This window comes from Vipera berus, assembly GCF_964194415.1.
Source record: "Vipera berus genome assembly, chromosome: 3".
Classification (NCBI taxonomy): domain Eukaryota; kingdom Metazoa; phylum Chordata; class Lepidosauria; order Squamata; family Viperidae; genus Vipera; species Vipera berus.
Genome location: NC_138204.1, coordinates 207,573,779 through 207,600,607, shown reverse-complemented (window position 1 = coordinate 207,600,607; position 26,829 = coordinate 207,573,779). Strand labels below are relative to the sequence as shown.

General features: G+C 43.0%; 1 protein-coding gene across 1 annotated transcript in view; it reads left to right on the top strand.

Annotated features, from left to right (window-relative positions):
* DNAAF11 (dynein axonemal assembly factor 11) overlaps positions 1–26,321 on the top strand; it is a gene marked incomplete at its 3' end in the record, with an annotated part of 45,024 nt that extends 18,703 nt beyond the window's left edge. Inside the window, exons 10-12 of the mRNA XM_081323310.1 lie at positions 3,908–4,003; positions 9,982–10,067; positions 26,141–26,321. Of these exons, the coding sequence (XP_081179436.1) occupies positions 3,908–4,003; positions 9,982–10,067; positions 26,141–26,321 (363 nt within the window). The remainder of the gene's footprint in view (positions 1–3,907; positions 4,004–9,981; positions 10,068–26,140) is intronic.
* Between the last annotated feature and the right edge of the window lie 508 nt (positions 26,322–26,829).

Below are 26,829 nucleotides of genomic sequence, written 5' to 3'. Positions count from 1 at the left end.
TTGCAACGGTTACAAGGTCCTCCGAAACTGCTGCACAGCCACACAACCACGAACCCCCAGGAGCCCTGGTGGCGCAGAGGTTAGAATGCAGTAGTGCCGGCTAATTCTGCTGACTCCCGGCTGCCAGCAGTTTGGCAGTTCAAGGTTGATTCGGCCTATCATCCTTCCGAGGTGGGTAAAACGAGGACCCAGATTGTTGGGGGCCATAGGCTGACTCTGTAAACCGCTTAGAGAGGGCTGCAAAGCACTGCGAGGCAGTATATAAGTCTTAAGTGCTATTGCTATCTGTCTGAAAAAGGAGGCATCTGAAGAAAATTAGGATCCAGGACAGTAGGATCCACCAATGGCTTCTTGAGGAGGGGGGTGAACCTAGTCATTTCCTGATTGGACTACTGCAGCGAGTTCTCCATAGGACTGCCCTTAAAGGGTATCTTAACATTTTAGCTGGTAATGCAGCAGCCTGGGCAGTTTAATAATAATAATAATAATAATAATAATAATAATAATAATAATAATAATAATAATAATAATAATAATAATAATAATAATAATAATAATAGAGTTGGAAGGGACCTTGGAGGTCATCTAGCCCAACCCCCTGCTCAAGCAGGAAACCCTATACCATTTCGGACAAATGGCTGTCCAGTCTCTTCTTAAAAACTTCCAGTGTTGGAGCATTTACCGCTTCTGGAGGCAGGTTGTTCCACTGGTTAATTGTTCTCACTGTCAGGAAGTTTCTCCTTAGTTCCAGGTTGCTTCTCCTCAGTTTCCATCCGTTGCTTCTTGTCCTGCCTTCAGGCGCTTTGGAGAATAGCTTGACTCCCTCTTCTTTGGGGCAGCCCCTGAGATATTGGAAGACTGTGAGTTAAATGAGTTCCTGGAGCAGCACCTATTACACCTCTGTTCCACAAGCTGCATTGGTTGCCAGTTTGCTTCCGAGTACAATTCAAAGTGCTGGTTTTGAGCTATGAAGCCCTTCATGGCCTGAAACCGGGCTATCTGCTCTCTCTCTAGTTAATCATCATACCCTGCTAGATCTGCCAGAGAAAGCATTAGCTAGAGACCTACATTTAGTAGGTCCCAGGAGTCATGCCTTCTGTGCTCTGGTCCCTGCCCTAGGGAGCATTCTCCCCTCCAAAATGAGGTTAGCTCCATCCCTTTGCACATGCCGGAAGGCCCTCAAGACCTTGTTAGGTAGGTTAATGGGCCTGAGGCTCTACAAGGAACCAAAGATGTGCTTAGAGAGCTCCATCGCTGAGCTGGCTATTATTATCCCCCCCCCTTCGCCTAAGGCTTGTGTCTCTGTTGAATAATATTTACTGTTAACGTGATTTGTATATATTTTCTATATCTGAAGTTTGTATATGAGGCTTTACTCATTATGCACTGTCCAGAGTCACCTATGGAGAGATGGGCAACTATGATAGATAGACAGACAGACAGACAGACAGATATGGATAGATAGATAGATAGATAGATAGATAGATAGATAGATAGATAGATAGATAGATAGATAGATAGATAGATGATAGATAGATAGACAGATATAGATGGATGGATGGATGGATGGATGGATGGATGGATGGATGGATAGATAGATAGATAGATGATATATAGAGATAGATAGATAGATAGATAGATAGATAGATAGATAGATAGATAGATAGATAGATAGATAGATAGATAGATAGATAGATAGATAGATAGATAGATGATAGATAGATATGGATGGATGGATGGATTAGAGATAGATAGATAGATAGATAGATAGATAGATAGATAGAGATAGATAGATAGATAGATAGATAGATAGATAGATAGATAGATAGATAGATAGATAGATAGATAGATAGATAGAGATGGATGGATTAGAGATAGATAGATAGATAGATAGATAGATAGATAGATAGATAGATAGATAGATAGACAGATAGACAGACAGACAGACAGATAGATAGATAGAGAGATAGAGATAGAGATAGAGATAGAGATAGAGATAGAGATAGAGATAGAGATGGATGGATGGATGGATATATATATATATATATATATATATATATATATATATATATATATATATATATATATATATATATATATATATATATATTATATCTATATCTATTATATCTATATCTATATCTATCTATATCTATCTATCTATCTATCTATCTATCTATCTATCTATCTTTCTCTCTATATATATATATATACTGTATATATAATAGATATGGATGGATGGACGGACGGACAGACAGATAGATACATAGATAGATGATGGATGGGTAGATAAATGATAGAACAAAAACGAAAAGTGAAGTTTCTTCTCCTTCTCCTGGTGATTTTATGGACATGTCCATATCATATATTTTTTCAACTAAGATGGACTAACATAATTAGTCTTCTTGTAACCTAGCCTTTTAAGCATCACATTGTAACATTTAGAATAGAATAGTCACACTTTTCAGTGACAATACAGAAGAAATACTAATCAGTGTGGTTGCAGGTCTGTCTGATTTTGCTAATGTATCTGCATCTCTTTCTCTTCCCCACATGCACATAGATATTCTAATTAGGGTGTAAATTAAAATTCTTTAAGGTGCAAATCACCTGATTAAAATAGCATTAAGATATGTCATCAGAGAGCAGTAATTCCAGAAATCCTCTTGGATTAAAATCACGTTATTCATATTATTAATTATTTATCTAGATCGCAGACTTTTTTTATTCATTTGTTGATTGAGCGAGTGATACATGTCATTAAGTTAGTATGGAATGTCAGCAACACCTCCGACAGATTGTCTCTAAATACTCTGCCTCAGTCTGGACCTTCAGATCTTCCAGTAATGCTGTGGTTTGCCCAGTAGCTGTGAGTAACTTATATGGCTGTCAGAAATGGCCATAAGGAAGGCTGAGTGCTGAAGAATTGATGCTTTCCAAGGAAGGAAGGAAGGAAGGAAGGAAGGAAGGAAGGAAGGAAGGAAGGAAGGAAGGAAGGAAGGAAGGAAGGAAGGAAGGAAGGAAGGAAGGCAGGCAGGCAGGCAGGCAGGCAGGCAGGCAGGAAGGAAGGAAGGCAGGCAGGCAGGCAGGCAGGAAGGAAGGAAGGAAGGAAGGAAGGAAGGAAGGAAGGAAGGGTAGTCAGTCAGTCAATCCTAAAGGAAGTCAACCCTGACTGCTCTTCGGAAGGACAGAGAGTTGAAACTGAAGCTGAAAAACTTTGGCCACCAAATGAGGAGAAAAGATTTCATTAGAGAAGACCCTGATCGTTGGGAAAGATTGAAGGCAAAAGGAGAAAGGGACGGCAGAGGAGAAGATGGCTAGACAGCGTCTTTGATGCAACGAACGTGAATTTGGTCAGACTCCCGAGAGGCAGTGGAGGACCGGAGGGCCTGGCGTGCTGTGATCCACGGAGTTGCGAAGAGTGGGGACATGGTTTACTGACCGAACAACAACAAAAAGCGACTGCTGCTGTAACCGAGTCCATCCACCTGGCCTTGATACGTTGCATCGTCATCATAACCTCTCCAAATTAAGCTTAGCCAGCTGAAGTGTTTGGATTATTTCTGCATCAAATGGCATAGTTTGTTGTAATGGTCTGTGGGACCGGCCTTGGGAGAGAGGAAGAAGAGCTGAGGCCTGGAGAATGGTCCAATAAATGAAAACTCAGTCTAAAGAATTGGGGGGCGGGGGGGGGAAATGGAGAAAGCGTCTCAGAAGGGAGCCCCTCTAATTTTCAGGAGAGTAAAAATAAAATAAAATAAAATGGGAGGGGTACTTTCAAACTTGCAAGAGTCTACTAACGCAACCTTATGACAGAGTTAGTGCTCGTGGTTGTGCTTCCGGTCTGAGCTACCTCAAAGGCTAATATTTGTTGGTGTTGTGTGTTTTTTTTGTTTTTAAAAAAAAGGCATTTCAACTTGTGCTACCCGAAGAAGTAAAGCCAGATAGCAGCACTGCTAAAAGATCTCAGACTACTGGACATTTGGTTATCAGCATGCCAAAGGTGGGGCAAAGATTGAACAGAGATATTAAAGTGCAGTTTCAACTTTGACCTATTTGCACAAATATCCTCCTTTGCTGCCCGCCCTCCCTCCCTCCCTCTCTCTTTCTTCTTCCTTCCCTTCCTTCTCCTATCCCTCCCTCCCCTCCATCTCCTTCCTTCCTTCCTTCCTTCCTTCCTTCCTTCCTTCCTTCCTTCCTTCCTTCCTTCCTTCCTTCCTTCCTTCCTTCCCCCACCCATCTCCCTTCCTTCTCTTACCCCTCCCTCCCATCTCCTTCCGTCCTTCCTTTCCTTCCTTCCCCCACCCATCTCCCTTCCTTCTCTTACCCCTCCCTCCCATCTCCTTCCGTCCTTCCTTTCCTTCCTTCACCCACCCATCTCCTTTCCTTTTCTTACCCCTCCCTCCCTCCCACCTCTTTGCTTCCATCCTTTCTCCCTCCCTCCCTCCCTCCCTCCCTTTTTCTGAATTTGTTCTGAAATGTGATTCCTTATCCAAGTTGTATGTAGCCAACTTCCTTCAAGTTTTCGCCATCTGTCTTGTCTTGCTGGGTCCCTCATTAATTCAAGCAGTGCATCTGCAGTGACAGGTTTGCAGCCTCATCAATGGCTGGAATCCTGCCTGAATTTTATTCTTTTGAGCAACATCCCGCTTCTCCAAAACAAATTTCATTTAAAATCCATCCCTATTAGTTTCAGAAGAACCACTCTGGCAAATCGGTGTGAGCACTTTAGCATCCTTTGCAGAGATTTTGAAGATTTTTTCCCCCTGACAATTGAATATTAATCCCAGTTGATTTATATTCTGGCTTTTCATCTTTAGGAGGAAGCTTATTCCATTTTTTCCCCTACATTATCATGGGATGTGTATATTATTTTCCATCCAGAAAATAGGCCAAAAATCCCAAGGGAACGCGTTGTGATGAAGCAAGTCTCATGGAGCGTTTTCATTAGCATTTATACCCTCAGAAGGTCTACCTTTGGGAAATCATTGATGAATTACAGGGAAGAAATTGTCAATACCGTTTTTTCTGCTTATTCATTTGAAAAAGTGTTTTAAGGACCATGTATGGCCAACTAGAAGTTCTCCTTTAGCACACCGGAATTTTCTTCTACTTTCTTAGGATCCCATTCTTGACTAGAATCTTGTTGAACGTACAGTTGAATTTAGAGTTATGTCATTTATTTATTTATTATTAGGTTTTTATCCCATGTTTATTACTTTATAAGTAACTCAAGGTGGTGAACATACCTAATATTCCTTCCTTCTCCTATTTTCCCCACAACAAAAACCCTGTGAGGTGGGTTGGGCTGAGAGAGCACGACTAGCCCAGAGTCACCCAGCCGGCTTTCATTCCTAAAAATAACAGAACAACAGAGTTGGAAGGGACCTTGGAGGTCTTCTAGTCCAACCCCCTGCTCAGGCAGGAAACCCTATACCATTTCAGACAAATGGCTGTCCAGTCTCTTCTTAAAAACCTCCAGTGTTGGAGCATTCACAGCTTCTGGAGGCAAGTTGTTTCCAGCCCAAAGTCATCCAATCAGCTTTCATGCCTAAAGTGGGATTAGAATTTATAGTCTCCTGGTGATTGGCCCAAAGGCATCCAATCAGCGTTCATGCCTAAGGTAGGACTAGAACTCACAGTCTCCTGGTTTCTAGCCCTGTACCTTAAATATTAGACAAAAATAGCTGTGTTCAAAAGGGATGATGCTAAAATGGGGAAAAAAACATACAGTAGGCAGCGAGGCTGCATTGTGAAATCAGCAGAATTTTAACAAGGACGAGATTTTGAATATAGACATCATTCATTCATTCATTCATTCATTCATTCAATTTTTATAGCCGCCCAACTCAACCAAGTGAATCTGGGTGACTTGCAGTTCTAAATTATTATTTTTAGCCCAGTCTTGCTTCTAGAGAAAAAGCCAAGGAACGAGAGAGATAGTAGCGATGCCACAGAAGGTCAAAGAATGCCAAAAAGCAAATCGTTATTGCTTCAGTGATTATAAAAAGGCCTCTGGTCGTGTCAAATCATGTCCAGCTGTGGAATGCCCTTAGGAAAATGGGAATCCCAGCGTATCTTTTCATCCTTACAGAAAATGTACACACAGGGCGGCAACATGGCAGAATTACCTTGTTCTGTGTTGACAAAGGAGTAGTCAGGGCTGTATATTCTCTCCTCTTATTTTTGCAACCTACACGCTGAATGCCCTTATATATATTGTGGGAAGCCAGATTGGGAGAAGATAAGAATAGCATTACAACCGAAGGAAGAAACATCGATAACCTGCCCGATAGTGAAGACTTCACTTTCTCAGGGTCTTGCGGAAGAACAGGGTAGAACAACGGCTAATGACCCTCTTTTACCAGTCTACTATAGAGAGCGTCCTCCTGTACTGCATTGTGGTTTGCTATGCTGGCTTGACAGCCGTGGATAGGAAAGTATTACAGAGGGTGGTGAGCACAGCACAAGACATTGTGGGCTGCCCCCTGACACCACTGGATGACCTCGCCAGGGCTCGCTGCCTTGGAAGAGAGAGGAAAATTCTCAGGGACGACTCACAACCTTGACGGTATCTCTTTACTCTCCTACCATCGGGTAGGAGATACAGGAGTATAGCCAGCCACACCAACAGGCTGAAAAACAGCTTTTATCCATGGGCTGTTAGGCTTTTGAACGGGAAATAATTTTATAAACTTTATGCATGATTGGCTTGCGAGGCTGGTGCGTTGTGCAATTAGCTCACACGGTGTAATAAGATGGAGGGTTTGTGTCACTGTGAGTTGGGGGTGGGGGCACGAAGGGAGGCTCAGCCAATCTCAATGTATACATGGTTGTACTTTGACAATAAAGGTTCATTCATTCATGATAGAAGTAGTCCTTGTTTGGTGACTGCCATAAATAGAATACCCTATGCTACTAGGCTTGAAATTCTTGGCTTGGGTCGCTTCCAACCTTGCGGTCAGACTTAGGTTTTGCATACAAAATTGTACAGAGTAATGTTTTACCTGTAAATGACTTTTTTTTAAACTTTAATCGTGATGTAACGCATGCGCACAACCGCTTTAAACTTAATGAAAGCTGACTGTAGACTCACTTATCGAAAATTCAGTTTTTGTAACAAGAGTTGTCAAAGTTTGGAACGCCTTCCTCCGTTAACATTCACAGTTTTAATTCTAACTGAATTTCTGTAGACCTCACTCCATATTTAAGAGGTCCCTAAGGGGGCATGCATAAGTGCACTAACGTGCCTTTTGTCCCGGTCACATTTATTTTTTTATTTTTATTTTTTCATTTTGCTGGTTGAATTTGTAATTTTCATTTATGATTCCAAAAATTAGATAGATAGATAGATAGATAGATAGATAGATAGATAGATAGATAGATAGATGATAGATAGATAGATTTAACAACCATTGATAGTTACAATGGTTATGAATGGTGATAAAAAGGGAACTTTGTGACTAAGCTTCATATTTATGATTGTCGCAAGTCTTTAAGGCAAAGGAAAGCTGATCATAAGTACAGTCATAGTTTCACTTAGCGACTGCTTCAATTTATGACGTAGGAAATGAAGCCGAAATTGGGCTTTGACAAAACTGGACAGGAAGACAACTGACTCAAGAAAGGTTCCTGTGAATACAATGGACAGCCAAGAAGATCAGTTAAGGGTCTGAGTACACAGGTATCCAAATAGAAAATGTGGACATTTTGAATAGGTTATTGATCCAGATTCTTAAAAATTAATACCGGAAACACTGTCCCACATATTTGCTTTTTTTAAAAAAAAAATCTTCTGAAGGATGGTGTCTGCTAGATAAATAGGATTTCTACTGTTTAATCTGTCATTTTTACTTGGCATCTTCTCTCTGAGTTTTCTTTGATCTTGTCACAAGATCCGTCATTGTGCAAAAGCTGTATTTCTCCCTATTTCCAGTTTCTAGTCTCCATTTCGTCTTTCTTTGGGTTTAAAACTGTATTTTTTTGCCTTTCTGGCGACTTTGTGGTGCCAGAGATTATAGAGAGAATAAATTTCTACATCAGTTAAAGGAAAGGTCTTTTATGTTTTCCAGACAGACTTCTGTTAAGCCTGAAAATTAATATTCCTCCTTGTCTCAGAGGAAGTGAAAAGGGCAGAAAAAAGTCGTAGATGAATAGAACTAGGCACTTTTCATCATTCAGCAAACCAAAAAAAACCCCCAAGATTTTAAAATTTGTGCAGGGAGATATGCTTATATATGTAACCACAAAGCCAATCTAATATTTGCGCCATTCTTGTAAGCATCTTTAGGACTAGGTGAAAAGCAGTATTGGAACAGTTTTTTGCACTGTTTTATTAACTCAACTTCTATTGATTACATGTGAATGAGTTGCTTTATAAGATCAAAGTAATGATTTTTTTTAGTTGAACCCTATTTTTTTAAAAAAAAGAGTATGCCAAATTGTAATTGGGACTTATTCATTGGATGAATGTGTTCATTGCCAATCCAATGGAATTTCCTATTGACTTCAGTAGAAAAAATAATTCACAAAGTAAAACTCTACCAATTGAGAAACTGAACTTAGGTCAAATCTGTACCCTGTTATTTTGGGAAAGTGCCCACTGTAGAGTTCCTTCCTTCCTTCCTCCCTCCCTCCCTCCCTCCCTCCCTGAAATATTCTATAATATGAATATTCAATTCAACTGTTTAGTACTTCTGGAAATGATTATTAAATTTGTAGTCTAGATCTGGAGAATATTCTACCAGATATAATTCAGACTTAAATAATTTTCATTTTAGTCTGTATTATAAAGATTTTTCAACCAAATGGAGGAATTCAAATTTCTGAAGATTTGAAACGGGAAAGCGTTGAGCATTTCTACGAAGGTCTGACTGAAATAGGTGCCTCTAGAGTGGGTTTAATTCTGGCTAGATAGCATTTTATATACTTTTAATATACAAAGAATTTGGAAATAATTTTGGAATCATTACATGTTATAGTGTGCTGTCCCACTCACTCACTCACATAACAATGTTAATTTAGTGTGTTTATTAATATTCCCCAGCAATTCCCTTCACCAAAACCTCAGAATTGTCCCAGTTAAGTCCAGCCAAAAGCAGACCAATGCTAGCCCATAGAGCAATGGCTAATGAGTCCACAAGTCCCTTGAAAGTTTTCCAAACAAGACAAATCCACCAGGCAAAATTAAATCCACAACACAAGAAGGTTCCCAAGTTGAGAAAAGTCCAGAGTTCACAAGGCACAATCCAAAGTCAAGGCACGGCGTCAATCCAAAGCAAGGCAGGAATCACAACAACCAGGAAACACACAGCTAGGAAATGAACATATTGTTCCCAGCATCATCACCTCCATCTGTCAGCTGTGCTAAATAGCCAGCTTCTGGTGCAACCCACCAAGAAGGATGAGGCTGCCTCCTCGCGAATAGTCGGGATGACCTTCGCTGCTCCTGCCTTTTCTCTGCCCTACGTGTTCTTGGATCAGGTGCAGAAGGCAGCTCTTCTTTCCCCATTTGAAGCCTCAGGGCTGTCCTGCTGCAGCTATGCTTAGGCCAAATCCCTCTGAGCCAGCTGGCCATCCAGTTTCTCTCCCATCAACCACCCCCACGGACTTGGACTCACAGCTCCTGCCTCAGAGCCATTGCCCAATTCACCTTCTATCATTCCTGGGACTCGCTCATCCTCCAAAATGACATCCGGAGAGGCATCTGGGCAAGTCTCGGGGGGGGGGCAGTCATCACATATATGTAATAAATTCAAATATACCTGTTTGGTGGGGATGGAGTATCGTTTCCTGTACTTGTGCACTCAGATGTTCTTTTCAGTGTTTGGTTTCCTTCCCAAATATTGCTTGCTTAACAACATTTTATTCCAGTAAGATGAAAGGTCACATTAAGTAAAATATTTGTGTCTCCATTCCCCCACCCCCGTTTTGCTAAAAGCTGCAACAAAATAAGGAAACCAAATTGTTATTCTCCCCCAGGTGAAAGATGTGGTAGTAACTAGCCCCAAAGCATCCATTTCTGAGAAAACATTGGATCCCAGGAAACTGCAAAGAAATCTAAGAAGGTAATAGTGATTTTTTCCCCCTCTCCTTTAGCACCTCAATTTCACCTCAAGCTGAAAATAGAAGATATATTGGCAAATATGGTCAACCTAAGGCAGTTTTGAGGAAGAACAATAATTGTAAGGTTGGTTATTATGAAACAAAGTTTTACCTGAAGAGTGCTGAGCAACAGTTTGTCCATTGGGAACCTGTGTAAAATTCTCTGCTTCCCTGCCTGAGTTAAGAAAGTTCTTACAACTGTAGGGAAACTATTATTTTTTTATTGTTTCTTCACCTTGTTATTGATTACAAATCCCATTTCCCTCTCTTCAGGCCAATATTGAATTTTCTGGAAAGGGTGTTAGATTAGGGTGGGCAACACATCACACATAGGGGTTGGGGGCGTCAAGACAGTAAAAATCACAGTAAAAAATCACCTCATCACAGTAAAAAATCACCTCATCACAGTAAAAATAATAGTCCTCTGAATGAAACAAAAAAAATCAGTTGAATTCTTTATTTAGACTAGTGAAAGCCTAGCCTAAAGTGGGGTTTGCTCTCTGTTTGTGTATGAGTGGTTTGCCCTGTCAGGGAGTGTTGTTAGCTTGTTTGTCTGAATTGGTAATTCCTTGATTGGGGAATATTGTTTATTTCTAGATCAGGGGTAGGCAACCTTGGCTCTTTTATGACTCGTGGACTTCAACTCCCAGAATTCCTGAGCCAGCCATGCTGAGGGGAAAGGGAGAGGTTTCCAAGCTGAGCCATGCTGGCTCAGGAATTCTGGGAGTTGAAGTCCACGAGTCATAAAAGAACCAAGGTTGCCTACCTCTGGCCTAGGCCTAGGCCGCTTTATTACTTGTGGACTTCAACTCCCAGAATTCCTGAGCCAGCCATGCTGAGGGATGTCACTTCGTGTTTTTTTAGTTTTGCCAGCTTCGCTCATTTCTATCTGTACATTTTCCCCTGCTCTCTGCACCTGTGTTACTATCTTATCATGTAACCATACTGACTCTCATATGTCCAGCTATGTTATGGTTTCAGACTGTTTTGTGCGCATGCCTAGAAAAAGTTACTCACAGTTACTTCTTATTTTTCTCTTCTGCCTGATGAGAGAATGTAGTCAGTTTAGGTCTTTTGTTTTCTCATTAAAGGTTTTACTTGTTCCGCAACAAGGGAAAAGGGAGAGGTTTCCAAGCTGAGCCATGCTGGCTGAGGAATTCTGGGAGTTGAAGTCCACGAGTCATAAAAGAGCCAAGGTGGCCTACCCCTGGCCTAGGCCTAGGCCGCTTTATGACTCGTGGACTTCAACAGGTTGCCTACACCTGTTCTAGATTGTTGGTCTAATATTGAACTTGGCATTGATCTCTGCTTATCTAGGTGTTGATTGCTGGTGAGGAGGTGTTTTGGTCTTTTTGTTTCAATTTTTCCTTTCTGATTGTCTCTTTTGAACGGTTTGGAGATGTTATTTATCTCGATGTGCCTGTTGTTGGCTTTTTTCCAAGTGAGACACTTATTTATTTATTTATTTATTTATTTATTCATTCGGTTTATATACCGCCCTACTCCCAAAGGACTCAGGGCGGTTTACAAGGCAACATTTAAAAACAACTCATGGATTCCATGCTGTGTCCTGAATGCCAAACTATGACAACATACTGTATATTTTTTAAATTATGCAAAGTAGGTAGAATCTCACAAAACCTCATGGGAGCAATCATTCTTCTAGTTTTAGCTATCTGGTGTAATTTGGGCCATTTTTAATGCTCCAGTATTTATAGGAATGAGATAGCCAGGGGCATCACATAGGTCACTCCACTTGTGGAAGCTACTTGGCTGACCCCTTTCTTCAGTCTAAAGTACTTGCTGTAAGGTGGACTAATAGTTGCAGTCTCATTTCAGATGTATTTTAATATTCCTGCATTCAGTCCTCTGCTTTCCTTCGTCCTGGCTCTTGTTGCAAAATTGTGAAAAAGGAAAGGTGGTCTAAAATATATATATAGGGACGTGGTCTTTGCATGCGTAGCTGACTTCTGCTTGCAGTAATTTTAACTCTTCAAAGTTCTTTGCACAATCTAATTTAGTGGAAGCAATTTTGTGGGATTTATAATGAATCGGAGTGGTTGTAATGCACTTTCAGATGTTAAGAAGGTTGAATAGATAAGTACCAAAGAGCCCACTCTTAATTAAAGGCATGATAAAAGTATCCAGCTGTTGTTCTGATGGGAGACTGTGGAATTTCACAGCATCCCATAATCTGCAGAGGATGATTTCTTAAAGGCCTATTAAACAAATGCTCTGGACATGATATTGGCATGCGCTAACATTAGGGATAATATTCAGGGTCCCATTTTCAACATAGGTTGAAAATGTTTATTTGTTTGCATCTTCAGCTAGTGGGGAGTTAGTAAAGGTAAAGGTTCCCCCGCACATGCGTGCTAGTCGTTTCCGACTCTAGAGGCCGGTGCTCATCTCCGTTTCAAAGCCGAAGAGCCAGTGCTTGTCTGAGGACGTCTCCATGGTCATGTGGCCAGCATGACTAGATGCCAAAGGTGCACGGAACACTGTTACCTTCCCACTGTAGTGGTCCCTATTTTTCTACTTGCATTTTTTACGTGCTTTCGAACTGCTAGGTTGGCAGAAGCTGGGACGAGTAACAGGCGCTCACTCTGTTACGCGGCACTCGGGATTCAACCCGCCAAACTGCTGACCTTCTGATCGACAAGCTCAGCGTCCTAACCCACTGAGCCACCGCGTCCCTTCAAGTGGGGAGTTACCGCTATGCAAAATATCGACTATAATGAGACCAAAAGCCTCATTATATAGTAGCAACTTTCTGTATTCCTAATGTTGAATATTGGTCCCTCACTGGTTTTTTTTTGTTACATATGCAATAAACTGCTTTTGTCTCCATATTACAGCATAACATTATTATCTGCTGGGCTCCAGAGTAACAAACAAACAAAGAAGGAGTTGAGATCACTAAAGGGAAGAATGATTAATAAGCTAATTCAGAGTCACAATACAGTTTTTGCAAATGTCTCAGGGAGACAGCAGTTAATTACTTTCCAGGGCTGATAATTTGTACAGCATTTTCTATAATATTAAATTCACTTTATCAAACAGCTTAATAGCAGACCAAGACCTAGCTATAGAGAGATAAAAAGAGAGAGAGAGAATAATCTCCCTGACTCACTAAAAGCCAAGCTAGATACTACTTTAATTGCATGAATTTGGCAATCACTTACATTTTTATTATATAACCCTAAGTAGCTTCCTTAGGAAGACTGAGCAATTTCTAAACTGAAGCAGAGACAGAGGTTAAAAAAAAGAGAGATGGAAAGGATTAAAGAGAAGATACTGGAGAGAAACAGTTCAAATGGTGGGAAGATGTTTCAACTTTCTTTCTAATTACTTATTCCTTCAAAGTCTCAGCATTAAATGAAGAACATACTTCTAACAATTCTCACTATTTGTGGTGGGGGAGGGAGAGGAAAAGAGGGAAGCTAGCACATTTATCGTGCATTTTCAGCAGGTAACAACTGAACTCTCTTAAGCCTCAACTATGCTGACACAATTAGTCTTAAAAAGATTTTCAGCAAAGTTCCCACAGGGTAGAAGTGACTACAGTCCGTATCTGCAGAAAGATGATTATATTTCCCATAGTTGGGAGGGACACATTCTAGGAAAAAAATCCCTGCAGGACTGTTACAAAATAAATAGAACTAGTTATCAAAGGAATCTTTTTCCAAATGTTAAGCGTCCATGGGAACAAGGAAGGGGGGAAATTAAGAGTTTCAATTTTGTTTTGTTGAAGCAGAATAAGAATCGGCTGACTTTGTAAACCAGGAGTCTAAAGTGTTTGATTCTTCAATTTCTTTCAATGCTGCCCACCCTTAACCCCTTCCCCATGCTTGGCAAAAGAGGAAAGTCATTTGGTGAAGTTCCAAGGACTTGAGATATGTGTGTGTGTGTGTGTCTGTCTCTCTGTGTACACGTATGTATATGTGTGTATCTCAAGTTTCAGAAGTGTCAAGGTAATGATTTAGATAATTTGTATGTACTAAGGAAGCAGCAGGAAGGTTGTGCACGAACATTCGCAAACACTCCCAAGCATGGTAACTGTGTACATTTGTTACACAGAAGGTTAGGACATGTGAATTTTAAAGTGCTGCAGAGGATGCCAGACCTAGCTGAGGGACTAAAAATTAAAAAAATGCAACACATATTTAGATTGTGCTATTTGCAGGGAGTCAAAGTCTAAGGTGTATCCTGTAAAGAAGTGTTGAAGGAAAAGTCTTCATCAGGGTCCAGTCCAAGCCGGGAATAAACAACATGGCGACTGCTTTAGAAAGAAGGTTGCAGTTTATTGAAGAGGAGAGCCAGACAGAAAGATGGTTCTGGTAGAAAAGAGGGTGAGCACATGTAGGGAGTGGGTTTTTATACCCTCTGGAGCCTTTTGTTTGGAATTGTTTCCTGTTCCTGTTTGAGGCTTTGTATTTCCTGTGTCACGTATTCTGACCTCAGTCTGGGTGTGTCCTTTGGCATCTGTGAGTTAATCCTATTATGTCCTGTCTTAAGAGTTTGGGACTCCTTTCCCAATTTTGAACCAATCAGTGGTTCCGTGTCCAGTTCTCACTGTTGCTTCTTGGCCCACATATAGGTTTCTCAAGAGACAAATAAGATGGTCTGGTATGCCCATCTCTTTAAGGACTTGCCACAGTTTGTTATGATCCACACAATCAAAGGCTTTAGCATAGTCAATGAAGCAGAAGTAGATGTTTGTCTGGAACTCTCTAGCTTATACTGTATACTGTCGCCTTGCCTATTTAACTTATATGCAGAGCACATCATGAGAAAGGCAGGGCTAGATGAATCAAAAGTTGGAATTAAGATTGCCAGAAGAAACATCAACAACCTAAGATATGCAGATGATACCACTCTAATGGCAGAAAGTGAAGAGGAACTAAAGAGCCTCTTGTTGAGAGTGAAGAAGGAGAGTGCAAAACTTGGGTTGAAACTAAACATTAAGAAAACCAAGATCATGGCATCCGGCCCTCTCAATTCCTGGCAAATAGATGGGGAAGAAATGGAGGTAGTGACAGATTTTATTTTCCTGGGCTCCAAGATCACTGCAGATGGGGACTGTAGCCAAGAAATTAAAAGACGCTTGCTCCTTGGGAGGAAAGCCATGGCAAATCTAGACAGCACACTAAAAAGCAGAGACATCACCCTGTCAACAAAAGTGCGTATAGTCAAGGCTATGGTCTTCCCAGTTGCAATGTATGGCAGTGAAAGTTGGACCATAAGAAAGGCTGAGCGCCAAAGAATTGAAGCCTTTGAACTATGGTGCTGGAGAAGACTCCTGCAAGTCCCTTGGACTGCAAGGCGATCAAACCGGTCAGTCCTGGAGGAGATCAACCCTGACTGCTCTTTAGAAGGCCAGATCCTGAAGCTGAAACTCAAATACTTTGGCCACCTAATGAGAAGGAAGGACTCACTGGAGAAGAGCCTAATGCTGGGAAAGATTGAGGGCAATAGAAGAAGGGGACGACAGAGAATGAGGTGGCTGGATGGAGTCACTGAAGCAGTAGGCGTGAGCTTAAATGGACTCCAGAAGATGGTAGAGGACAGGAAGGCCTGGAGGAACATTGTCCATAGGGTCGTGATGGGTCAGACACGAGTTCGCAACTAACAACAACAAGAAGAAGAGTTTGGGTGGGATATGTAGATTTTAGGTGTCTTTGTCTTCCTAACCTTCTAGCTGGAGGGCTACAACCTTCCTGAATGGATTATCACACTGCATTTCTACAGAGCTAGTTTCTGCTTGGGGGAGGGAGACTTGGGGCTATTAAGAAAAACTGGGCATGCTTTTCGGCCTCTTTAAGATCCTTTAAGGAAATATAATATTCTGCCCTTTTAATATTTCCTTCTCTTGGGGGAGGGGCTGATTTCCCACAGAAGAAAAGCACAAGGCAAACTAACAGGGTTTTGCAGTTTGTGCACGCTGATTTAATTGGTCCTATGGCACCCTCTCTTGGAGGAGCGAGATATGTACTAATCTTAGTAGATGATTATACTTCCTATACTTCCTATACTTCCTAGCAGTTTGTGGTCAAACATTGTAGAACATTGTAGAATTGGGTATGTCTAGTTTAATGAAGAGAAGGGCAAGGGGGGACATGATAGCAGTGTTCCAATATCTCAGGGGCTGCCCCAAAGAAGAGGGAGTCAAGCTATTCTCCAAAGCACCTGAAGGCAGGACAAGAAGCAACGGATGGAAACTAGTCAAGGAGAGAAGCAACCTGGAACTGACGAGTTAGAACAATTAAACTTTGGAACAATTTGCCTCCAGTGGCTGCTCCAACACTGGATGATTTTAAGAAGACATTGGACAGCCATTTGTCTGAAATGGTGTAGGGTTTCCTGTCTGAGCAGGGGGTTGGACTAGATGACCTCCGAGGTGCATATTATTATTATTATTATTATTATTATTATTATTATTATTATTATTATTATTATTATTATTATTATTATTATTATTATTATTATTATTATGGTAAAGGTTCCCCCACAGATGCATGCTAGTCGTTTCCAACTCTAGGGGCCGGTGCTCATCTCCGTTTCAAAGCCGAAGAGACAGCGCTTGTCCGAGGACGTCTCCGTGGTCATGTGGCCGGCATGACTGGACGCCAAAGGCGCACGGAACGCTGTTACCTTCCCACCGTAGTGGTCCCTATTTTTCTACTTGCATTTTTACGTGCTTTCGAACTGCTAGGTTGGCAGAAGCTGGGACGAGTAACAGGCGCTCACTCTGCTACGTGGCACTCGGGATTCGACCCGCCAAACTGTCGACCTTCTGATCGACAAGCTCAGCGTCCTAACCCACTGAGCCACCGCGTCCCTATTCATTATTATTATTACAATATAAAGCAAAAACAGAGCAACAAGACTAACAGCATTGAAACTAAATAAACTTGGAAATGAAGCAGCCACAAGCATCGTTAGTTAAAAGTCCAGGAGGATCTGGTGATTTTTTTTTAACCAATGGAGAGAACTGGAAAGCAAACAAGCAACCTCTCAGGAAGGAAAAAAGCAGAGCGCAACTTACAGAATTCCTTATTGCTTCTAAGGATCTACTTAGCTGATCCCTCTGAAAGGGAGGCTTTACAGCCCTCTCTAAGCAGTTGGCAGAGCCAGCATATTGCCCACAACAATCAGGGTCTTCATTTTACTGACCTCAGAAGGATGGAAGGCTTGAGGCATCCTTGAGCCGGTCAGGATTGAACTGCTGGCAGTCGGCAGAATTAGCCTGCAGTACTGCATTCTAACCACTGCGCCACCACAGCTCATCGTTATGGATATTGACAGGTTTTCCTTGCTTTGCCTTGGTGACCTGTGGCCCGAAGCACCTATCATCCCCTTCCTGATTCTGATTTACCTATTCTAACAATATAAACGGAGTAGCAAAACGAGCCCCAAATGTACATACTGATATTAATCTTGGATTCAGTTTTCTGTAGATGATTAGGTTATGTGAATGGTCTTCATGCAGCAAGAGCGCTTAGACTTATATACCGCTTCACAGAGCTTCACAGCCCTGTCTAAGCAGTTGACAGAGTCAGCCTATTGCCCCAACAATCTGGGTCCTGATTTTAACGACCTTGGAAGGGTGGAAAGCTGGGTCAACCTTGAGCCATTCAGGATCGAACTGCTGGCAGTCGGCAAAATTAGCCTGCAATATACCGCATTCTAACCTCTGCGCCATCACGGCTCAGTAATACAATGTAATACAGTGTAACTCAGCAATCATGTAACACAATGACAGCTTTGGGTTCAAGGACGTAGGTGTTCTGGTTTTTTTTTTACTATTTGCATCTCTTTCTTGCCTCACAATTTTTGTTAGGCAGCCATAGTATTATTTGTTCCATTCTTAGTTCTTTGCAGATTTAATCACTATTTTTCACTTGCCCAGAGCTGGAAAAAGCTTAGCCAGCATTCTTATGTCATCTGCTGAAGAGCAGAATCATCGTGTCCTGACCACCATCAACCGTAGCAGAACCTAATATAAGCAGTTGGGCAGGCCACCTTCTGAGCAAGCAAAAAGTTGGACGCGAACATTACACAGGTAGTCCTTGACTTACGACCGCAATTGAGCCCCACATTTTGTTGTTGTTAAGTGAGACATTTGCTAAGTGAACTTTGCCCCACTTCACGACCTCTCTCGCCTCAGTTTTTAAGTGAATCACTGCAGTTGATAAGTTAGTAAACCCGGTTGTTAAGAGAACCTGGCTTCCCCATTGACTTTGCTTGTCAGAAGGTCGCAAAAGGGGATCACGTGTTCTTGGGATACAGCCCACGGTCATAAGTACGAACCAGTTGCCAAGCATCCGAATTTTGATCGCACGCTCGTGCGGGATGCTGGAAAGGTCGTCCCTGTGAAAAAAAAGGTCATAAGTCACTTTTTTTCAGGACCGTTGTAACTTTGAACGGTCGCTAAACGAACTGTTGCGTTTGGAAGAGTACCTGGACAGGGGAGAGTGGCGTGCTACGGGGTCGCAAAGAATTGGACACAACTTAGCTGTTCAGCAACAACAACAACAACAAAGGCAAGCCATTAAAACCTGCCTTCTTTACTTTAATCCTGGTAATGAACGCGAATTCATTTAATTTAATATTGGTAACCAATTCCGTGCCACTGGATCCAAAACATCCCCAAGCAGCATATTAAACATTTCCTGTGGGCTCCTTCTTTTGATGAAGCAGAACAAACTTCTATGGGAAGTCCGGTTCAGCAAATCTCTTTTTTTTCCTCCTCTTTAGAAAAGAAAAAAGAAAGAAAGGCCTTAAATGGCCTTTTCAGTGGCAGCGGTAAGCTGGTTGAGGAAGAGGCTTCAAAGAGGCTTAATGATAACACACACAACGCACACTTTTTGCAAAGAGTTGGGAAGACAGCAGCCCTTTGCCTTTGCGGAGTGGCCATTTTCTGTCATTTCCAAAACCACGTTATTAAAGACCTTAATAGCATGCGAGCTCTAGTTCTGGAGCTTTTAAAAAACGAATACTCCTCAAACTTTCTGAGCCTGTAATTTCTCACTAAAAGCCAAACTGGTGGTTACGTTAATTGCATGAATTCAGCAGGCATTATGTTAATAGCAACACTGGGGAAACCTGAGCAACCTCCGGGCTAGGTGGGTGGGGATAAAAATAAAATAAAATAAATATATATGTGCTTTTCTTCTTCTCCTGGCCATCTCTCCTTTCTTCCCACCCCACAAAAAAAAATAATATCTCTGAAAAGCCTCCTTGCATGTCAATGGAAACTTCCACTGATATGGCTGGAGGTTTTTTTTTTTTTTAAAAAAAATATTTTCAAAGTAAGTATTGTTAGTCCTCTTCTTCCAACCATTCATTTAACAACCTTTCAAAGTTACAATGGCACGGAAAACAGTGGCTTATGACCAGTTCTCACACGACCTTTGCAACATCCCCATGGTCACGGCATCAAAATTCAGCCGCTTGGCAAGTGATTCATATTTGTGACGGTCGCAGTGTCCCTGTGTGTGTGTGTGTGTGTGTGTGTGTGTGTGTGTGTGTGTGTGTGATGTGATCCCCTTTTACGACCGGCTGATGAGCAAAGTCAGTGGGGGGAAGCCAGATTCGATTCACAACCGGGTTGTGCAGAGATTCACTTAAGAAGCCAAGGCAAGGAAAGTGGCCAAATGGAGCAGAATTCGCTTAACAACTGCCTCGCTTAGCAACAGAAATTTTGGGCTCGGTTGTGGTCGTACGTAGAGGACTGCCTGCACTTTCCAGTCAAACCTATTGGTAATTATCTGGTGTCTCCCATCCAAGTTGAGACCAGGGCTGAGACTGTTTAGCTTCTCAGGAACAGCCTGTTCGAGAGAAGTTGCTGGCTCCTAATCTGACATTCTGCATATAAGTAGTAATCTTCTTCACTTATATGGGTACGTTCAAGGAAGTTGGAATTGATTGATTAACCTTTCCCCCCACCCCCCAAAAAACACCTTCCTTTGTTTCCTTGAACATGGCAGCGGCAGATCGCCAAGGAGATACGGCACAGGGCTGGAAGTCAGGTCAGGAAAGAAAGGCAATTTCTGGGGGGAACGAGAATTTCTTTCCTTACCTGCCCCGCTTGTTCCGAGGCCGCTTTCTGCTCAGCCGCGTTGCTCTTGCCAGTGGCCCGACCACCCACTTCAGCGCCCTCCCTCCCCAAGCCTCCAGCGCTCCATGTTATGTACTGGGCTTTTGGTACCACACCACGTGCGTTGCTGGAGAGCTAACAGCTCTCCAGCAACCCAGACAGGACGTCTCCGGTCCTGCAATTGGTCAACCTCAGGCGGCAAGCATGGGTTCAATCTGATTGGTTGCTACCATAGGGTTTGGCTATATATTGTGGTGGGGTGCGCCCCAAGTCCTAGTACAGTTCCAGCTTGATTAAAGAATGAGTTTCTCTGTACTCAGCTGTGTGTCTTCATTCCTGCTCACCAGAGCCCACGACTTAACACTCCACCTGCCACACTGGTGGCTCTGTAGGCAGAGCTGAGAAGTTCTCTCCTCTGTCAGAGAAGAGAACTTCGCCGCTCTGCCCGCAGAGCCACCAAAGCTGTAGCTGAATGGGCAGCTGAGGGGGGAACCTGCCCCACTTGTTCCGAGGCCGCTTTCAGCCGAGCCGCATTGCAGCAGAAGTATTGGGCGCAATGCGCGAGGTGGCAAACAGCCGCACCATGCCGAAACCGGCCGTTTGCCGCCTCCTTAGCAATGCCGCTGTCATGAGGCTGCGAAACAAGCCGGGCGGCAGTAAGAAACCAGTATACCGGATCTCCCCTCCCCTACTCCGCCTGCTGATGGAGGGCTGACCTGGTATTCACAGTGAGCTGCGGAGCCCCAGAGTGTGCCGGTCGAGGGGCCGGCAGGCTGTGGCTGCTGACGGACACAGTTGGTCCCCGTGCCCTGGTCCCTGCCTCACCTTGCCTTGCCCTGCTGCAATGGCACCCCTACCCTGTGCCCTGCCTCTCCTCGTCTCACCCTGCAGGTTGAGCCTCCTGCCCACCTTCCCACCCGCCAGGGAACCCTGCCCGGCCCCCACAGGCGTCCCTCCTCACGAGCAACATCGAGGTGGCCACGGCCACACCGGCCATGCCCACCCAGTCTGCCATGCCCACTGCAGCCACGCCCACCCGGCACCCAACGATAAATAAGTGGGGTTTGGGTTGGAGTTTGGGCACTCGGTCTCTACAAGGTTCACCATCACTGGTCTAGTCTCTTCTTAAAAACCTCCAGTGATGGAGCGCCTACGTTTTCTGGAGGCAAGCTGTTCCACTGGTTGATTGTCCTCACTGTCAGGAAGTTTCTCCTTAATTCCAGGTTGCTTCTCTCTTTGATCAGTTTCCAACCATTGTTTCTTCTCCTGCCCTCTGGTGCTTTGGAGAATAGTTTGACCTCCTTTTGTTTGTGGCAGACCCTCAGATACTGGAAGACTGCTATCATGTCTCCCCTATTTCTTCTTTTCTTTAGACTAGCCAAACACAAGTCCCGCAGCTGTTCTTCCTATGTTTTAGTCTCCAGGCCTTTGATCATCTTAATTGCTCTTCTCTGATTTTTTTCCAAACTCTCAACATCTTTTTTGTGATAGATGATCAAAATTGGCTGCAGTATTCCAGGTGTGGTCTTACTAGGGTTTTATAAGGTGGTACTAATACCTCACATGATCTTGATTCTGTGCTTCTGTTTATACAACCCAGGATGGTATTAGCTTTTTTGGCTGCTGCTGCACACTGCTGGCTCATAGTCAAGTGATCGTCCGCTAGGACTCCGAGGTCCCTCTCACAGTCACTGTTTTGAAGCCAGGTCTCGCCCAGTCTGTATTTGTGCCTTTGGTTTTTCCTGCCTAAATGTAAGACTTTGCTTTTCTCCACACTGAAACTCATGTTGTTGGATAGGGCCCGTTGTTCAAGTTTGTCAAGATCTTTTTGGATCCTGAGCTTGTCTTCTGGGGTGTTGGCTACTCCTGCCAGTGTGGTGTCATCTGCAAATTTGATGAGTTCCCCTTTAATTCTCTCATCTAGTTGAAATTTCCCAGTCTCCCTTCCAAATATTTGCCAGGCTGCCCCCTGCTTAGCATATTACCTAGAACTAAGGAGGAATTTCCTGACAGTGAGAACAATTAATCAGGGGAACGATCCAACCTGAGGAGCTCGGCAACCAGACTGTATTTGTACGACAGTTGCAGCATCCCAGGGTGGTGTGATCGCCCTTTCCGATCTGCCTAATGGCCTTCTGACAAGCAAAGTCAATGAAGGGGCTAGATGACTGCACCAGTCACTTAACAGCTGGAGTGGCTCACTTAACAACTATGGCCAAAGGCCACAAAATGGGGCACGTCCCACTTAACAACTGCCTTGCTTAGCAATGGAAATTTTGGGATCAGTTGTGTTTTAAAGAGAAACCCATGCAGTTGCTTTGCCCAATGCCCTCCCACTTTTTGCTTCTTCCAAACAGCTCTAGGCAGGATTTTTTTTTCTCACAGAGGCCACAGCCCATATTTCGCTGCTTGGAAGCTACCTGAGCATCAGGCAAGAAAAAGGATTCTGCACCCGATATCCCCAAACCGTTGACGAAAATGACATGTAAGAGAGGAAACACTTTTGGGGGAAATGGGGAAAAAATTTTGTGGGGGGGAGGGCAAAGCACGGAGAGAAAGGGGTTGGAAAGCACATTGTTCCTGTTTGGAACGTGGCTCAATATCCCAAAACAAACAAACTCACTTGGAATTCCAGCAACAAAGTTTTATTTTAAAAAGAAGCGTTTGCAAAGGCTTGTGGAGCTGAAACCCACACATGAGTTCAGTCACACCTTACGGAGCTGTTTGACACATTTTTATACCCTATCCGTGACGCAGATTCCCCCCTCTCCTATTGCACTCAACGCCCCTTCCCTAATCATCCGATAAACTATCCGGACCGCCTAAAAACCACTGTCCCTCTTCCCATGTTCCAGGAAGCCCCTTTGTGCACATCCTATCTATCACCATCTAATTTTCTGTTAACAAAGCTCGGCTCCGATAGTGATTTCCGCATTTCCTTTCCTTGCCGTTTAGGTTAGCTGGCGTTTTTCAGCTTGTCACATTTGTACTTGTCAACTTTTAGATGAGATAGAGAGACAATCGTTATTACTTAGGATGTCCAGGTGGGGCTTCTTCTAATGTCCTTTAGACTCATTAGAAATTTCTGAATAATATTTTATTCCTTTCATTCCTTTCCCTTCCCTCCACCTTTTCCTTCTGCACCCCATTCCCTTAGTTCAGTGGTTGTAAGGCTGTGGTCCGTGGAACCTCTGTGTGTGTGGGGGGGGGCAGTGATGCCGTCATCACAGGGGGTCCGCGAAGGCTTGAAGAAATGTTGTGGTTTAAACCTCGAATTAGGTTTTGGTGGCCTGTGGCCCCAAAAGGTATTTAGGTGGGTCTGTGATGGAGAATAGGTTGAGATGTCAGCTATGAGGACAGTGTCAGAAGTAAATGCATAGTAACGTGGTTCCAGCAGGATTTGTTTTGGCTTTCGTTTGTTTGCCAGGAAACTGTCCTACTATCAAGGCTAAACATCTCAGAGCAAGGTATGTTTCGGTGAATGCAAGATAGGAATGTAAATTTAACAAGCCTAATGTAATTTTACATCAGACAATCTGCCATGGTAACATCTCAGCAAGCCAATAAGTGGGGACCTGCATTATACTGTAAAGTTATAACTTTCCAGCTTCCAGTCTTTGCTTACTCATCTCCCCAGTTTCATCAAGCCTAGCTTACATGCTGTTGAATACTCATTTTAAGCAGCATAAGTAGACTCAGAATTAGACACCTCTTTCTACTGTCTTGGCAGGAAACTTAATATTATATATTCAAGATGGACAGTACTTAATATTTTATTGTTATGTATATGTAGGGGAGGGACGCGGTGGCTCAGTGGGTTAGGACGCTGAGCTTGTCGATCAGAAGGTCGGCAGTTTGGCGGGTTGAATCCCGAGTGCTGCGTAACAGAGTGAGCGCCTGTTACTCGTCCCAGCTTCTGCCAACCTAGCAGTTCGAAAGCACATAAAAATGCAAGTAGAAAAATAGGGACCACTACGGTGGGAAGGTAACAGCGTTCCGTGCGCCTTTGGCATCTAGTCATGCCGGCCACATGACCACGGAGACGTCCTTGGACAAGTGCTGGCTCTTCAGCTTTGAAACGGAGATGAGCACCGGCCCCTAGAGTTGGAAACAACTAGCACACCTTTACCTTTATATATGTAGGGGTGTGGGTCTTTACATATGTTGCATATACTATGTTTTAGGTGTGTGTCTTGTATGTGTTTCACTTTGAGAGCGGGCAACTAAATTTCATTTTTGATGTGTGCCGTTGTGCCCACAGTAAAAAAATGACAATAAAGTTTATCTTGTCTTGTCTTATCAGTTTGTAGAGTTCAAGGTAGTTAACCATATCTGAAGACAATCTCCAAAATTATCGGAGTGAATAGCGGTAGAATTTGATTTTGGTGGCAATTTTTTAAAAAAAAAAAGGAATTAAAAACACATCCTGTTTTAAACTCTCGTGCTATATCTGGACTAAGGATGAGCTTCCAGTTAGACTTGTAAAAAATGGCCTTACTCGGAAATAAAAGGCAACCAATGTTCTTAGTGTTAGTTCTTAAGAAGAACATGAAAGGAAAATCGGAGATTGAGAAGGAAAACGTAAGAAACAGTAGCAGTGTTTGCCCCTTAGGAGAGAAGGTAGAGGAGAACCTTTATCTTTATCTTTATCTTTATTAGACTTATATACCGCCCTTCTCCCGTAGGACTCAGGGCGGTTCACAAGGTTTTTAAAATAACAATACAACAATTACAAAAATTAAGAACAGTTAAAATAATTATATTTAGACCTTGAATAAATATAAAACCCCAATTAAAATCCAATTAAAACCCCAATTAATACTCTCAGTCCAGGCCAGAAAGCTCAAAGAGCCAAGTCTTCAGGTCCCGGCGGAATGAACAAAGGTCAGGGGCAGTCCTAAACTCTGCGGGCAGCTGGTTCCAAAGGGCAGGCGCGCCCACAGAGAAGGCCCTCCCCCTGGGTGTTATCCGCCGGCAATCTTTTACCGGCAGTACCCTCAGAAGACCCTCCCTGTGGGAGCGCACAGGATGAAGGGAGCTTGATGCCGGCAGCAGGTGTTCCCTCAAATATCCCAGACCCAAGCCATTTAGGGCTTTATAGGTCATCACCAGCACCTTGAATCTCACCCGGAAGGCAACCGGAAGCCAATGCAGCTCGCGGAGCAGAAGTGTTACATGGGAGTATCGGGAAACCCCCATCACAACCCGCGCGGCTGCATTCTGCACCAGCTGAAGCCTCCGAGTGGTCCTCAAGGGCAGCCCCATGTAGAGAGCGTTGCAGTAGTCCAATCGGGAGATCACGAGCGCATGATAAAACCATATTCAGCCTCCTACAGATCTTTAATAAAACCATATTCAGCCTCCTACAGATTTTATACACCAGAAATGAGCAAAGTGATAATTAGAGATGAATATTATCAAAGAGTTCTCAAGATGCCACTTAATCATCAGAATGCATTTCTAAAGCTCTGGGGAGAACAGTGGAACATCTTGACTAGAGAACATCTAAAATTGTGCTGGGATTTCTGCAGCAGCTCTTGATAGCTGAAATCTTTCCTGTAGCAATAGCACTTAAGACTTATATACCGCTTCACAGTGCTTTTACAGCCCCTCACTAAGCGGTTTACAGAGTCAGTATATTGCCCCCCCCAAAAAAAAAAAATCTGGCTCCTCATTTTACTGACTTCGGAAGGATGGAAGGCCGAGTCAACCTTGAGCCGGTGAGATTCGAACTGCCAAACTGCTGGCAGCCGGCAGTCAGCAGAAGTAGCTGGCAATACTGCATTCTAACCAGTGCGCCTCCACAGCTGTGCCACCATAGCTCGTATCCTGCTGATAGCAATACATATTGGAAGGCTTTTTTTCTGAATCTGATCTGTTTTATATTAATGCAGATTAACGTCCTCTTGTTTGTTTCTTTGCTTACTATTGCAGAGACGAGGGTCTGGAGATGTTGGAAGTGGATCCTACCAAATATTCCTTCCCTGACGTGACAAATATTGTCCATAAAAAGGGTTGGATGGGACAAGGACCTTTAAGGCTTCCACAGCCCAAAGTTGTAGACACCGAGAACTTGAGCTTTGAAGATAACCCAGAAGTTCCACCTTTAATTTAAAGAACTAATAGTGAGATAGCTTCTTTTCTGGTTAGAACATCATTAAGGTGCACAACTTTTATCTAGTATTCCTCTTTAATACACATACACACATTCACCTCTTCACTATTCTGGTCGCTGGTGGAAATTGAAATGCTTGCCACAATTTGTATCCAGCTCTGTTAAATGGTATGTCAGGTCAGGATTATTCGCATCCTGTTTTAAAGTGTTTTCTTTCTTCAAGCTTGTAGGAATTGTTGCTGGGACGAGGGTATCTATCGCAATAGTTCCTGGTTTCAACACGGCAACCAACCAGGCGATTAAACCCCTGCTCCTTTTGCAGGCAGGCAGGTAGTGTGCATGATGCACATGAAAAAGGAATGGGCCTTTGAGTGATCAACTGCACCCTCAACTACGAAGGCAGCAGTCATTTCCGTGAACCGTGCAGAATTCTTTTTTCTTGCCTGATGCTCAGGCTGAAATTAAGAATTGTATCATTACTCTTTGTAGTCAAAGGTCATCACAACAA